Source organism: Scomber scombrus, chromosome 1, assembly GCF_963691925.1.
Source record: "Scomber scombrus chromosome 1, fScoSco1.1, whole genome shotgun sequence".
NCBI lineage: Eukaryota > Metazoa > Chordata > Actinopteri > Scombriformes > Scombridae > Scomber > Scomber scombrus.
This window is the reverse complement of record NC_084970.1, coordinates 34856044-34872822: the sequence shown is the minus strand read 5'-3', so window position 1 is coordinate 34872822 and position 16779 is coordinate 34856044. Positions and strand designations below refer to the sequence as shown.

Below are 16779 nucleotides of genomic sequence, written 5' to 3'. Positions count from 1 at the left end.
ATAATAATAATAAAGATAATAATAATATCATTAATAATAAAATGAAGAAGAAGAACAACAACAACAACAATATTAATGATAATAATTCAAGCACCGCTATATAAAAGGTTTATATATAAAGCTGAAACCACTTCCTGGTTTAACCCTCCTGTTGTCCTCCCGGGTCAAATTGACCCCATCTCTTTTGACTGTTCCTTCTTTCTTTCCTTCCTCCCTCCCTCCTTGCTTCCTTCCTTCCTCCTTTCCTTCCTCCCTCCTCCTTCCTCCTTTCCTTCCTTCCTTCCTTCCTTCCTCCCTCCTTACTCCTTTCCTTCCTTCCTTCCTTCCTCCCTCCTTTCCTTCCTTCCATCCTTCCTTCCTTCCTTCCTTCCTTCCTCCATCCTTACTCCTTTCTTTCTTTCCTTCCTTCATTACTTACTCCTTTCTTCCTTCCTCCCTCCTTACTCTTTTATTTCCTTCCTTCCTTTCTTACTCCTTTCCTTCCTTCCTTCCTCCCTCCCTCCATTCTTACTCCTTTCTTTCCTTCCTTCCTTCCTTCTTTCCTTTCCTCCTGTCCTTCCTTTACCAGAGGACAACAGGAGGGTTAAAAGAGATCCGACTGATGAAGGCTGCAGCTGAAACATTTGTTACTTTCCTTCATTAAAATAATTTTATAAAAGGCAAATGTGAACTTAAAATCACTATGAAGACATATTGACATGTTACAGTAAAGAAAAGCCCAGGTGTGAATAATTAAATGAAATGAATGTTTGGACTCAGCTTCAGAGTCGTGGCATTGTGCCTGCTGACTCACTGTCATGACTCACTGGGACACTTTAATAACAAAAACAGAGCAATGATTAATGTTATTAGTAACACCTGAACCTTTTTCCTACTATCACAATATGTCAACATGTCCGCTGGGTAAAAGGCCTGTTCATTACTGTGAGGATGAACCAGTTTACCTTCAGCTGGTTTGAGTATGGAGACAAAGCCAGGAATCTGTTTTCTTCAACATTGGATATTGAATTTTGAAAAATACAACGATGTTAGCTTAACTTTGGCAAATCCTCCACCTACACACATCTTTTACCTTGATGTATGTCCCAATGTTACACACATCAGCCATAGTCCAGTATCAATATAGTCCAGATTAAGATCATGTGTTTTACCTGCTCCATCAGGAGACACCAGCAGCGTCTCCTCAGGGAGCAGAAGCTATTGGGTCAGTGATAAATAAGAGTTGGTAAGATGAGCAATTCAATAATATCTATAAGAATAGTTTTAAAAGCAGCATCAGGTTTTTTTAAAAATCTACATTGAAATGACATTTGCACCATTTTTTACCAAAAGTAAGACTGAATGCTCCTGAAAATGTCAAATGGTGTAACCACAGTAGAATGATACATATTACATATTTTATCACCTACAGTGTATTTAAGTGGACTTATACTAATAATGACTCCAAATGGTTCCTGATCTCCATGGTTACCAGAGTAAATGTAATATTTAGAACAATTGTATTCCATTACCTTTATTTAATATAAACGTTATAATGTAAGATCATGCCAAACTAGTTGATATGGTGTTTTATTGAGAATTTACTGTTTTAAGCAAGTTGAATTATTTGGTACAAAGTTTTTATGGTTACACCACTTAGACATTTTTGCCATAATCCTCTAATATATTCTCTCGAAATGGATTAAAAGCAGAAATTTGATGCTGGGTCCACAAAAAAAGAATGTGTGCAAATTATTCATATGTTTATTTTCACATTTTAACCCCTTTAAATTTAAACTAAACCACATGGACACAAAAAACATCATTGACTCCATTACCAACCAGGTTTAAGGTGACAGAGGAGACGCCCTCCTTCACTGTTATTATTTTACGCCCCTCTCACTTCATATTACGCACCCAAAGCAATATCAAGACCAAAAGGAAGTGAAAAAAAAGATAAGATTCGGATGAGAATGAATAATTTATTCAAAATAAAATATTTAACTTTACTTTTTTTTTCTTCAAAATTCAATATCAAAACTTGGACTTTCAGTTTCAAATCTCTTTTTTGCTCCATAGATGAACGCGATGATTCTTCACTATATTTTAAAATAGTAAAGTCGGTGTACTTCTGAAACCATCAGAAATCAAATGGTGGAAGATTAAACAACAGCATTATGTTTTATTATGATCAATACATTATTTAAATAAAGTTATATTACTTCTCAAATTTAAGAACTGACTGATTTTGTCTGTTTCACATCAGCGTGACTTGAATATCTTTTTCGTTTTTTTAACTGAAACAAAAACAAAACGACGTCCTGTTGGGCATCTTCACAGTTTTCTGACATGTTATGATGAAAAGAGGTTTAATGATTAATATAAAAGCTGTCCGACCAGACTAATTGATGATGAAAATAATTGTTTGTTGCAGCCCCGAGCACCTGGGCGCAGGCTGCTGACAGGTGCGGAGAAGACCGAAGGGTCAAAGAGATCACGGCGCACCACCTGCAACTCACAGAAATGGTTCATTACCGAGACCTTCGGCAGGTTTTTCCTCCTATAACACAGAAACACACACGAGCCAATCAGGTGGCACGCTGACAGCAGCTGTATATATAACGCACAAGAAAGGAAACGCCTGAATAGAAGAGAGGAGGAAAGGTAACGAGTGCAGGTGATTTCATACCATAGACCAGTGGTCTCCAACCCTGCTCCTGGAGAGCTACTGCCCTGCATGTTTAGGTATCTCCTCACTCTAACACACCTGATTCTAATAATCAACTCGTTATCATGCCCTTTGACGAGCCTCAGCTGCTTGATAACGAGTTAGAGTGAGGAGATACCTAAAACATGCAGGGCAGTAGCTCTCCAGGAGCAGGGTTGGAGACCACTGCCATAGACTGTATATAAAATGGACGTAACATGCGTGACGTCACCCATTGGTTTGTGGACTGCTGCTCGGAAACGAATAGTTTCGCGCCATCTTGAAAATTTCCGGTGCATGCTGGGAAAAAAAATAAAAACACGGATTCTACTTATATGGGCATCAGGAGGGGCAAGAGGCGCCTCCTGAACCTGTGAACCAATCAACCTGTCAATCATGACGTAGCCACGCCCTAATGCATACCCTGCTTTATCGTCACATATAAAATCAGGGAGGCCAAAATGTCCCAAATGAACATCATACTGCATTGAAGAAGGCTTTAAACTAGCGATTGAGACCATAAACACATTTTGAAAACGTTTACTGAGGTTAGAAATCAAGTGAGAAGTTGGTGAATTCTCCATTGACTTGTATAGAGACAGAAGTCCTTTTGACACCAAAACGGTCGCCCCCTGGTGGCCTTTTGATAGAATGCAGTTTTAAGTTACTTCCGCGTTGGCCTCATTTCAGAGGACCGGAACTACCCGCCTGGGTTCATACACAGCGAGAGGTCTTTCTGAAGTGATTGACAACAGATCTCAAACCAGTTAAACATGAGAACCAAATGCTGTCGATGGTGATACAACATCCAGGAAATAATGAAGTTGGTCATAATTATATATTCTGCCAGAAAGTATAGTAGGCAAGGCAAGGTATCTTTATTTATATAGTTCATTTCATACCAGGGGCAACTCAATGTGCTTTATATAAAAACAAACATTTGACAGTAAGAATTGGAAACATTTAAACATACAATTAAAAAACAAGAAAACCAAATTATAACAAAAAGAAAAAACAAAGTACAGAAAAATAGAAAGAGATTGAGAAAGAAAATTAAAGGCTAGACTGAACTAGAGCATAAAATATGAGAGTGCAGCATTAAATAATGATTAGCATTAAAATCATTAAAAGGACATAGAGTGCAAATGAAAGATTCAAATTTAAAGTGATTTAAAAAGAGCTCAATCATAAGCACAGGAGAAGAGAAATATGTTTTTAACCTGGATATTAAAAATATTCACAGTTGGGGCTGATTTCAGTTCAGCTGGTAGTTTGTTCCAGTTGTTTAACCCTCCTGTTGTCCTCGAGAGAAGGAAGGAAGGATGGAAGGAAGGAAGGAAGGAAGGAAAGGAAAGAAGGAAGGGAGGAAGGAAAGGAAAGAAGGAAGGGAGGAAGGAAAGGAAGAAAATGAGGAAGAAAAGGAGGAAGGAAGGATGGAAAGGAGGAAGGAAGGGAGGAAGAAGGAAGGAAGGAAGGATGGAAGGGAGGAAGAAGGAAGGAAGGGAGGAAGGAGGAAGGAAAGGAGGGAGGAAGGAAAGAAGGGAGGAAGGAAGAAGGAAGGAAAGGAAGGAAGGAAGGACGGAGGAAAGAGGGAAAGAAAGAAGGGAGGGAGGGAGAAAGGAAAAGAGGAAGGGAGGAAGGAAGGACAGAAGGAAAGAGGAAAGAAGGAAGGGAGGAAAACGAGAGGAAGGAAAGAAAGAGAGAAGGAGGGAGGGGGGAAGGAAGTACAGAAGGAAGGAAGAAAGGGGGATGGAGGAAGGAAAGAAGGAATGGAGGAAAACGAGAGGAAGGAAAGAAAGAGAGAAGGAGGGAGGGGGGAAGGAAGGACAGAAGGAAGGAAGAAAGGGGGATGGAGGAAGGAAAGAAGGAATGGAGGAAAACGAGAGGAAGGAAAGAAAGAGAGAAGGAGGAAGGGAAGTAGGAACAGTCAAAACAGACGGGGTCAATTTGACCCGGGAGGACGACACAAAGGTTAAAAGCTGCTTCACCATGTTTAGTCTGAACTCTGAACTCTGGGCTCCACTATCTGACCTGAGTCAGTAGATCTCAGAGCTCTACTGGGTTTCATTCATGTATTCTGGACCTAAACCAGTCAGTGGTTTGTAGACCAGTAGCAGAACTTTAACATCTAATCTATAGCTGACTGGAAGGTGCACATGTGTGTTTGATTGGACTTTTTTCTATCTTGTTTTACTTTGTTGTTATTTATTGTATCATGATTATTTGTTGTGAAGCACATTGAGTTTACCTTGTGTATGAAATTTCAGTTGTTTAACCCTCCTGTTGTCCTTGAGAGAAGGAAGGATGGAAGGAAGGAAAGGAGGGAAGGAAGGAAGGAAGGAAGGAAGGAAAGAAGGAAGGAAGGAAGGAAAGGAAAGGAAAGAAGGAAGGGAGGAAGGAAAGGAAGAAAAGGAGGAAGAAAAGGAGGAAGGAAGGATGGAAGGGAGGAAGAAGGAAGGAAAGGAGGAAGGAAGGGAGGAAGAAGGAAGGAAGGATGGAAGGGAGGAAGAAGGAAGGAACAGAGGGAGGAAGGAAAGAAGGACCGAGGAAAGAAGGAAGGGAGGAAGGAAGGGGGGGGGAAGAAAGAGAGAAGGAGGGAGGGGGGAAGGAAGGACAGAAGGAAGGAAGAAGCACATTGAGTTTACCTTGTGTATGAAATGCACTTTATAAATAAAATTTGACTTGACTTGTTCTGGTTAAAACTCGAGCTGCAGCTGTTTAATGCTTTTTTGGGGGGAGTCCAGTTAGAGGACCGTTACAGTAGTTGGGTCTACTGGAGATAAAAGCATGAATAAGCTTCTCCTGGTTTGTTTGGGACATAAAACCCTTCACTAGCTCAGTACCACCTACCTAGACTGGTAAAACCTGGATGATCTCAGAGAGGCCAACGTCTCTTTAATACTGTCTCAGAATTATGAAAAGCTTTATTCTATTTGTGAAAATGCAACAAAGGCAGATTTCACTGTTTTTTTCATATGTAAACCACTTTAGAAACATGCAGGAATAGATGAAAAAACAGTGATCGTCCATGGAGATGATGCCATCTGGTTAAAAAACAATAATAAACACATTTCCTGTCCCCAGGGGAAATATCGCCCCAGATCAAATAAAGGAGGATCTTTTAACAGAATGGTGTTCATCTCTCTCTATTAACCCTCCTGTTGTCCTCTGGTCAAATTTGACCCGTTTTATATCAGAAATATGGATTTATTTTCATCTAATTGCCTGAAAAATCACATGTATGTTTCTGCCTTACATTCTTTCCAAATATAATCATCACTACTTTCATTGAATTGGGTTATTATTTATACTTTATGCTTTATTATAAAACAGGTGGTTAAATGCTGCCTTTTAAATATTTAAAACGTTTTTTTGATGTTTCGCCATTAAAAAGCAACTGCTGGCCAAATGGCGCCATTGCACCCCTTAGGAAATTTGTAAAATTGAGCCCCTCCCTCCAAATTGACGTAGATGAACGAAACTTGGTACACATATGTAACATGTAAGGACGCACAAAAAAGTCTCTTGGACCCCTACCATAACTCCAACCGGAAGTCGGCCATTTTGTTTTAGAAATTTCAATTTTGGCGCCATTTCCACGCCTCGTACTTTAAAAACCTCCTCCTAGAAATTTAATCCGACCAACTTCAAATTCACTCATAAACATCTTCAGACATTGGAGATGAAAAGTTAGCAAAATCTTTTTCTTCCGTTTTACATGGTTGCCGCAGCGATGTGAGGAATTTTGATGTTTCGCCATTAAAAAGCAACTGCTGGCCAAATGGCGCCATTGCACCCCTTAGGAAATTTGTAAAATTGAGCCCCTCCCTCCAAATTGACGTAGATGAACGAAACTTGGTACACATATGAAACATGTAAGGACGCACACAAAAGTCTCTTGGACCCCTACCATAACTCCAACCGGAAGTCGGCCATTTTGTTTTTGAAATTTCAATTTTGGCGCCATTTCCACGCCTCGTACTTTAAAAACCTCCTCCTAGAAATTTAATCCGACCAACTTCAAATTCACTCATAAACATCTTCAGACATTGGAGATGAAAAGTTAGCAAAATCTTTTTCTTCCGTTATACATGGTTGCCGCAGCGATGTGAGGAATTTTGATGTTTCGCCATTAAAAAGCAACTGCTGGCCAAATGGCGCCATTGCACCCCTTAGAAAATTAGTAAAATTGAGCCCCTCCCTCCAGATTGACGTAGATGAACGAAACTTGGTACACATATGTAACATGTAAGGACGAACACAAAAGTCTCTTGGACCCCTACCATAACTCCAACCGGAAGTCGGCCATTTTGGTTTGAATTTTCAATTTTGGCGCCATTTCCACGCCTCGTACTTTAACGAACTCCTCCCAGAGAGATTTAATCCGACCGATTTTAAAGTCACTCAGTGTCATTTTAAGACCTTGATGATGACATTGATCAAAATCTTTAAGCTCTGTTATGGGGCAGTTTTATGGGGCGGCGATGGCTCAGGAGGTAGAGCGGGTCGTCCACCAATCGGAAGATCGGCGGTTTGATTCTCTCAGCCATCAGTGTATGAATGTGCTATAGTTTTATATTTTTATCAATTTTATTTGTCTATTTCTATTGTCTTTTAATCTCTTTCATAACCTTGTTTTAGTTCATCTTTTATTTCACTTATCTTTTCTCTTTATAATATATTTTAATATGATGTGTTGTAGTACACAATATCCACCACCAGAGGTCAGTCAGTCAAGTATACAGGCAACTCTATATCTGGGTCAGTGTTGTTCGTTTGTGTCCATGTGGTTTAGTCAAATTTAAAGAGGTTAAAATGTGAAAATAAACGTATGAATAACTTGCACACATTCTGTTTTTGTGGACCCAGCATCAAATTTCTGCTTTTAATCCATTTTGAGAGAATATATTAGAGGGTTATGGCAAAAATGTCTAAGTGGTGTAACCATAAAAACTTTTAAACTTGCTTAAAAAACTAAAAAACACAAAATTCTCAATAAAACACCATATCAACTAGTTTGGCATGATCTTACATTATAAGTCCACTTAAATACACTGTAGGTGGATAAAATATGTAATATTTATCATTCGTTTGTGGTTACACCATTTGACATTTTCAGGAGCATTCATTCTTACTTTTGGTTAAAAATGGTGCAAATGTCATTTCAAATGATATAAAACCAACAAAAATACAAAATGTACATTTTAACAAACCTGATGCTACTTTTAAAACTATTTTTAAAGATATTTTTGAATTGTTCATCATGCCAACATTTGCCAACTGACCTATTTAAGAAAGACAGAAAATCTTAAAACTTTACTTTTAGGATCAGTGCACTTGAGACTGACACCTAATTGTAAAGGAGGGACTTTGGCACTAATAACACTGTAACGTTGAAACATAGAAGACTTGATTTGACTCAGTTGGACGCTGAAGCTTCATATTAGCTTCAGATCAACTTTTAAATACATTTTAACACAGAAGGAGGACTGTGGATTTGGTCCTCCATCACTTCCATTGTAAGAGCATTATGAAGGGATCTTCTAATGGTCAGTATGAACAGGAGGAATCATTACAACAAGAAAAACAGTTTTAATGTTCATTTAGGCTCCTGACTGATGTTTAAGGACAGACTTGAAAAAGTGAGAAACTACGCTTTAACACACATTAAAAGAAATAATGTAATGAGATAATAACTGGAATGGATAAATATGATATTCAGACATGTTTATTAATACATTTATGTATTTATTAACCCATACTGTGAGGGAAACCTTACAACCAATTGCTTGTGTGTAAAATACCTCAGTGTAATTTACAGATTGGTGATAAACAATATCTCATTTATGAAAGAAGGAACAAAAAAAAACAAAAAAACGCAACAAAAACAGGAGTTGCTTGTGTGCCAGGAAGGAAGAGGAGGAGGAGGAAGAGGATGAAGGAGGAGGTGGTGTCCCGTTTTAAGGTTTTAAGTGAGGATGTCGTGAGCCTGCTGCTCCACCAGCATGGCCATGTTCTTAACGTCTCCGCACCAGGAGTCCAACCGATCCTTCATACCTTTGATCTGAAACAGAGAGAGAGCGACAGGTGAGTTAGACCATCAGTCAAATCAGAGGGGAACATGGAGCTATTGTTCTTAATTCAGAGTTGAGTTTTACTTCTCACTTAAAGAAGGTGCCCAAAGTCCATTTTTATCACTTAAGAAATATTAACAAAATACATCTGTTCCTGTCTTATTCTAATTATATTGGACGACTGCAATGCCGTATTTACTGGAATCCCAAAGGAGTCAATTTTAAATTTCTATTATTTATTCTTATTTTATTCATTATATTAGATATATTTATTATTTTTCTATTATTTTAATTAGTGTTTATTTTTATTTATTTGTTATTATATTTAAAAAAATATATTTCTATTTTAATATTTAAAAATATATTTCTATTTTAATATTTCTATTTTAATATATATTTAAAAATATATTTCTATTTTTATAAATATTATGTTATATTTATTTTATGTTACTTTAATATCATTCTATGAGTTTCATCTTATCAATGTTATTCATTTTTTACACCTAGTTTTAGTCTAGCTTTTATTAAACTTCATCTCTTTTATTTCATTTTTACGTTTTATCTTTTTAATCTTTTTTTTAATCTAGTTTTTTTAACCCTAACTTTTAATAAACCATTTCTCTTATTATTACATATTTATTTATTTTTATCTTTTATTATTTATTTTACGTAATTTAAATGTTCTAAACATTTTTATCATCCTTTTTCTCTTGCAGGCATTGGTCTCAGTTTTTAGCAGTTTAACCTGTATGAAAGCTGCTATATAAAGTTTATTATTATTATTATTATTATTATTGTTGTTCTGAAACGCAGCAGAGCAGGAAACGTGTTACTAACCTGCTGCAGGTCGAGCACTCGCGGCTGCACCCAGGTCATCTGCACCTTCTGGTCCACCTCGTCAATGTTGCCTTTAATGAGGCCGACGGAGAGAGCTTTCATCACCAGGAGCTCCACCTGCAGGGACAGAAACCACCGTCACACATCACAGGTAAATACATTTTCTGATTAGTTTTAGTTTATTTGGGTCATTAAATGTCTGCAGCAGCTCAAAACACATGTAAATAAAATCATATGTCCCTGTTTTCTTCCTCTCTGGTTACAAAAACATCATCATTCTTTCTGGTAATAATAAGTCGATCATGGTCATCAGACTCAAAAAAAAAAGAGGATTTATTGGATTAATTTTCTGATGCATTGATATTGAAATGAAATCGAGTGACTGACCTCGTTAACGGGGAGTTTGGCGCTCTTGCCGATCTCGGTGAAGGTGAGCTGCCTGTGGTTCGCAGGACGAGTGAAAGTCATCTAGAAGACGAAGGAGACGGGCGTCATTTTCACATATGAGGTGTAAGTCACGCTTAAATCTTAAAAAATGTGTGTTTAGATTTGACTGAATTATAACGTAAAAAGGAAGAATCTGAGTTTTTGAAATTCACAAGTTGTGGCTCATTCTTTACGTCTGTGTGAATGAAAATAGAGAAAAAAAAAAAAAACAGAAAGCAACAACACGACTGTTAGGAGGATCTCACCTCCATCACACAGAGCAGCTGGATCTTCTGCATGAGTTTGGCTTCATGTGCTGCGAGGTCAGGCTGGAATCAAGACAGACAATTATATTAATAAAAGCAAAAAGTTAATCCTTACATACTGTTCAGGGTCAAATTTGAACCTTTTCCACCCCTAATATAACCCAAAGTATACAAAAATAGAAATAAAATGAACCATTTTTTATTTTTATGTTATTTTAATATGTAAATGTACAAATTTAACCCATATTTATTTAAAAAAAAAAATCAGCATTCAAATATGTTGTATTCTTCATATTCTATAAAATGTTCTCCTGGACCATAAAATGATTGTGAATGTCTTATTTTACATAAATTAATAGCTTACACTCGGTTTGCTCTCTGACAGCTTCATTAAGGATTAATCAAACATTTATTAATGACTGATGGGGGATTTATGAATGTGAATTTGTGTAGAGACTAATTATGAGTCAGAATATGAACAGTATGTAAAGGGTTAATGAATAAAAGTTGATCCACGTGTAAATCTGTGAAAATCTTTCTGTCAAAAACTCATATTACAGATTACGTTCCCATTTTAAAAAGGGGCAGTTCTGCTTCTGGATGAAGCATACAGACGCCTACACCCTCCTCCCCATTAATTCCCATGGAAAGTTTCCCAATTCCTGACATTTCTTAAAACCCCAAATTCTCCTAAAACTCTTCAGTCCCACTATCAAACATATACTGGGGGTGTGTGGGACATGCATTTAGGCTGCAGGTATGCTGTAAATGATTAAAGGTGAAACTACGGGGGGTCGTGGCTTCTCTCTAATAGGAAAGTATGATATTTGAATCAATATTACCATGGTAACCTGCATAAAATGGTCTTAAAATGACAATATCGTTTATCGCCATTATTTCTGGGAGGGTCCAATCGTCCAATTAAAGTAGTTATCGTGACATTAACACTCATGTTTCCCCAAATTTTAACAAACTGATGAAAGGTTTAAATTCGGTACACTTCACCTCATCAGAGTGACTAAGCTTTAATGTTTTAGTATACGTTGAATAGTTATATGAATGTAAATCACCTGTTGGCCCCAGGCAGACTTGAAGCCCTGGAATTTCTCCACATTTCCTCCATTGAAGGCGTATAGTGTGTCAATGAGCCACTGTTTGTCTGTGTTCCTCAGCGTCTCGAGCACGGGATGCATCAGCTGCAACGACACAAACGCTCATTAACACGTTGAGCTTCAGATGAAAGGGCTGAGCAGCATTCATTAATATAAAAAAAAGAAACAAAACAAAGCAGAGAGTATTTTAATGAAAATCCCACCAGCTCTCCGAAGTTGTAAACTCCTTCTCCTAAGAGTCCGGCGAGCCCCAGTGTGAACGCCCTCTCCTGCTTCTCCGACTCTGTGAAAAAACAACAACCATAAATTCATCTTTCTGACATTAATAAAATCGTTTCGTTCCCATCCTCCGTCGTGCCGTCGCTCACCTGGCAGGTCTTTGATGTCCACGCAGCCGAGGTAGCGCAGAGCGTCCTTGTAGTAGGAGGCGTGGTTCCCGATGATGCGGTAATATTTGCTGGAGAGGTCGTAAAATCTGCCGTGGACCGACGTCACACCTGGCAAGTTATTCAACATTTCTTCCACATCTTCGATTAGTTTCTGGAGAAAAAAGATAAAAAAGTGTGAAGACAACGATATTTGTTTAACGTGGATGTTTTTTTTGTCTGATTTAGCTTCAAATATCGTATATTATTACTTTCAGGATAAGTAACGCTGCTTCGAAATGACGATATCTGGCAGGTCAGTCGTACTTATGTTTTATTAGGGACGCACCAATCTGACTTTTTTTCTCTCTTCATGCTGATTCAGATCATGGATTTATTTTAAGAGCTGGATACCGGACCAAAAAGGGCAAACATTCAGTCCAATCAGGCGGGGAGTTCCGGTCCTCTGAAATGAGGCCAACGCGGAAGTAACTTAGAACTGCATTCTACCAAAAGGCCACCAGGGGGCGACCGTTTTGGTGTCAAAAGGACTTCCGTCTCTATACAAGTCAATGGAGAATTCACCAACTTCTCACTTGATTTATAACCTCAGTAAACGTTTTCAAAATGCGTTTATGGTCTCAATCGCTAGTTTAAAGCCTTCTTCAATGCAGTATGATGTTCATTTGGGACATTTTGGCCTCCCTGATTTTATATTTGACGATAAAGCAGGGTATGCATTAGGGCGTGGCTACGTCGTGATTGACAGGTTGATTGGTTCACAGGTTCAGGAGCGCGGACAGATAGGAGGGCGCCTCATGCTCCTCCTGATGCCCATATAAGTAGAATCCGTGTTTTTTTTTTTACCCAGCATGCACCGGAAATTTTCAAGATGGCGCTGCTCAGATCCGATACTATTGGCTTCCAAGCAGCAGTCCACAAACCAATGGGTGACGTCACGGATGTTACGTCCATTTTATATACAGTCTATGAGTCCAATGAGAATTAGAGTTCGACCCTATCACTGCAGTTTTTGTCAATTTTTTAAAAGTTATCTAGGTAGTATTTTACGTTCATTTGATCATTCTTAATTCAAGTTTAATAAATACATATATATTTTGTTATGCGTTTTTTTATTTAGTAATAATTATTAAATTCACAGAGTGTACAATAAACTATTGTTAAACTGTTAAATATCATCTTTGTCACAAGTGTTTAATAACCATATTTGATGGATCATTGCAAAAAAAAAATTTGTAAATATTCCTGACATGAAACACTTGACTTCAACATTATTGGCCAATATATAGATATCGGAATTTGTTTACTCCCTTATTTCGGTATCAGCCCCTAAAGTCCGGTATCGGTCGGATAAGATTTGCTCGGCTAACGCATACGCCAAAAAAAAGGTTCCAGTTTTACTCCTGCATTATTTGGCCCACTGCACATGCTCAGTAGTGTTTCTCCTCTCTGCCCACAGACTTTACATTGTGATGACTTCATGAATTTAAGATCTTTTTTCTTGGCTCGAGGAAAGTTTTACACATATAAAACCTCAATGGATCAAAATGTAATAACTTAAAGAGTCATTATTGATGTTTTCTGCAGTTCAAGGTGTCCTCTCAACAGTTTTACAGTCGTGTCTTTTACAATGGTGGTCTATGGGGAAATGGGTTTTGGGCTGCAATACCACGATTGACCACTGGGAGAGATCAGCTGAGCCCTGTCCAGCTCTTATAATACATCAATGATTCAGATACTATAATATATCTGCTGTGATATTATGGTGTTAATAACTGAAGCTGCAGCTCACAGTGACTGAATGAATGTAACTGAGCATAAATACATGTTTCTATTCTCAGTCAGAAGAAGTCACTGAACAGATTGTGTTAAAAAAAACAACAACCACACATTAACTGCTTTGTTGCACAGCTGTTAGTTTTTAACACCGTCTTAACAAATCAAGTGTGAACAGTAAAAAGCAGCTTGACGTTTCAGCACGTGCCTTAACGTGTGATATCTGAGTGACGTCAGCGACTGTAAAAAGGAAGGTAGAGTTTTTTTGTTATAGGAGCTCTTACCTTTGTTGCAGGAAGATCGTTGATCTCCAGTTTCAGTCTGCCGATAGACGTCTTGCAGAGGATGACGGCCTCATCGCTGCTTTTCACCTAAAACACACACAGAGACTCGTTAACGTTCAATTCAAGTCGTTTACATTTCAAAACCTGATGATAGTAATGATGATGCTTTTTACGTTAACTTACTTTTTCCTTGGTCTTCTCAAGAAAAACGATGGCATCTTTAGGATCTAGAAACAAAAAAACATTAAATTAACACCCAAAAAATAATATTCAGAAGAGAAATATTCCTCAACTGCATCACAGCGTCTTTACCTGTCATCTGTCTGGCAACATACAGGATGATCTCCATGAGGGACAACGGATTGATTCTGTTCGAAGAATCAAAAACAAGTGAATTAGCAGCTGAATAAGTAAAATATATATATATATATAAACATAACATAAGTACATTACTGTGTGTGTTTCAGTCATTTTTAAACTCACCGGTGTTCAAAGTCACAGATGAAGTTATCATAGAGCTGGAAGAAGAAAAATACAAAAAGTTAAAAATGTTTAATGTTCGTATTATAATATGGTTTAATGTCACAAATAATTATGGAGCACAGTCTCAAACTGTACACCACTCACTCTGCACACAGTATATACGACTATTTACCTTACTCTGTATATCACAGGAACATTGCACATGTATATAACATAACTCAGATTTTTTTTCCACTTTACTGTATATATTTTATTTAATAATTTATTGTTGATTCTATTTTTTTAAGTACATTTTCACCTTTATACTGCTACTTTTTTCCACTGTACTGCTGTATCAATTTGAATAACTCCCAAAGAAGATCAATAATGACACATCTCAACAGTTTAATTTTACTTAAATTTGTCGTCATAGTATATGTCAATATCTTAAAATATTCGATTAATATTAGCAGTACAAGTATGTGTTTGTGATTCCTAACATGTAATCATATCAAGATTAGACACCAAAGAACAAAAACAAACTCAAATCATCATATTTTCAAGGCTTTTAAAAGCAAAACAATAGTATTTATTATGTGTTTTTAGCATCTCAGAGTTGAACTGTTTTCTTGTGGTGTGATAAGTATGGACGTTTGACTGGATTTAACAGAGTGATTTAGTCCTCAGTAGAAGAAACTGAAACGCAACGACACAATAGACTTTCCCACGAGAGTTACATAAAAATGAGAAAGCTTCATTAGTGATTACATATCTCACTATATGATATTAAATTAGTATTAAAGTATGGTATATTTATTGATCCCCCTACAGAGAAATTTAAAAACAGACACAACAGTGGCCTCGTAATGGTCAAAGTGATAAAAATAAATAAGATAAAATAAAAAAACTATATATAATAAACAATCTGTAAAATAATCTGCAATGGTATAAATCTGCATTATACAGTCGTTCCAATACTGTTGGAGGAGACTGAAAATAAATACCTGATATTACATACATGTGTGCAATGTTACTGGGATTTACATAGTAGTCTAGTCAGTCTTTTTTAGTGGGAGTGGGATGTACTGGGAGCTGTGGTGTTGTGCAGTCTGATGGCTGTTGGTGTGAAGAGCTCAACCAAGCGCTTGATGAGTCTGCAGCTGAAGCCTCAGCTCAGCATAGAGAGGATGAAGAGGGATCGTCCATGATAGCAGCAGATGTGTGACTGTAGTGTATTTACCTGTACGAGGCCATCTCCTGTTTTGAAGCATGGGTCTTTAACGAAGTCTCCCAGCTTCAGAGTCAACTGATGCCACAATCTGTCAATTAAAAAAACACACACACACACACACAGAGAAAGTGTCAGTTACAGTCATAAGATCACCATGTTGTATAATTTCATCATGAGGATAAATGAACGCTAGGAGATAATGTAGCTTTACATTCAAAAAACAGATATTGATTGATACTGATGGATAGTGAGTGACTGATGATTTAAGTGCATGTTAACACTGAGGAAACTCTAAACTGCACACACAGCGTTTCACCGACTCTGTTTACATGCACAAAATATTCAGATTTCTGCCTTTTATTCCTCAAATGTCTGTGGCTGCATGTCAGGATAATAATCAATCCCCTCCTTTCCTGTTGTAGGGAGGCAGTTGTAAATCCACAGTCCTCCCTTAAAATGTATTTGTTGTTGATCTGAAGCTAATATGAAGCTTCAGCCGTCCAAATGAGTCAGATGTTTTAATGTTAAAGTGTTTTTAAAGTCCCAAAGTCTCTCTTTTTGTTACTATACTTCCACCACAGCTCAACAGGGAAACACTAAGAGTGGATTTGATGCTAAAAAGGCTGTAAATGTGTCAGATATCCACTTGATATGACTAACTCAGACTGCAGACTGCTAAAACAATGAACTCCGCTACTGATGCTAAAAAAACTAAAAGAAAAACTACAGTCATATAAACTTTGTCCTCCACAAGCTGGGTTATTAGCCTGACGTGACTATTTTGCTCAGAATATAAAATAATGTGTGAAGTTACTGCTTTGATTGATAAACAGGGAACTATGCTAACCTGAGCTAATGCTAGAACCGCACATGACTCAGCGTTCATTCCAATTGACCGAGCTAGCTTAGGTTAGCTTAGCCGAAGCTAGCAGCATTTTTTTCCTTTCTTTTTTTCTACCTTTTATTGTGCAGCTCCTCCAACGTGTGCCACTCCGACGCCATCTCCGGCGTTGAGCTGGTGCTCTGCTGCTGCTTGAGATACCCGCTGACATCTTTCATGGTAGCGACAAGTTTAAAAGGTAGTTTATATTCAGAGCTGATGAGTGACTTGACTGAATGATCTTTATGCTAACTAGCTAGTACCCCTGTCGTGTTGTTGGGTGGACGTAAAGCATTATGGGAAATGTAGTTGTAGTAGGCGTGTCCATCAACGGTTACCGGGCTCGCTCAAAAAATGAT

General features: G+C 37.6%; 1 protein-coding gene across 1 annotated transcript; it reads right to left on the bottom strand.

The window, feature by feature from the left end:
- Nucleotides 1-8398: 8398 nt before the first annotated feature.
- On the bottom strand, nt 8399-16677 carry psmd13 (proteasome 26S subunit, non-ATPase 13). Its single transcript, XM_062416990.1, has 13 exons — nt 16499-16677; nt 15550-15628; nt 14331-14365; nt 14160-14215; nt 14031-14074; nt 13848-13934; nt 11770-11941; nt 11605-11684; nt 11360-11485; nt 10290-10352; nt 9985-10065; nt 9598-9714; nt 8399-8750 (listed from the first exon to the last, which is right to left on the bottom strand). Exons 1-13 carry the CDS (start codon nt 16597-16599, stop codon nt 8655-8657), a joined length of 1137 nt encoding a protein of 378 aa, XP_062272974.1. The 5' UTR covers nt 16600-16677; the 3' UTR covers nt 8399-8654.
- Between the last annotated feature and the right edge of the window lie 102 nt (nt 16678-16779).

Bases quoted from the DNA above. Each gene is read 5' to 3' on its own strand.
- psmd13 (XM_062416990.1), bottom strand. From the start codon at position 16,599: ATGAAAGATGTCAGCGGGTATCTCAAGCAGCAGCAGAGCACCAGCTCA. The intron at 14,366-15,549 runs GTAAATACACTA...TTCTTCTTCCAG, and splicing joins CAGGAGATGGCCTCGTACAG to CTCTATGATAACTTCATCTG. The intron at 9,715-9,984 runs GTCAGTCACTCG...CTGTCCCTGCAG, and splicing joins CCAAACTCCCCGTTAACGAG to GTGGAGCTCCTGGTGATGAA.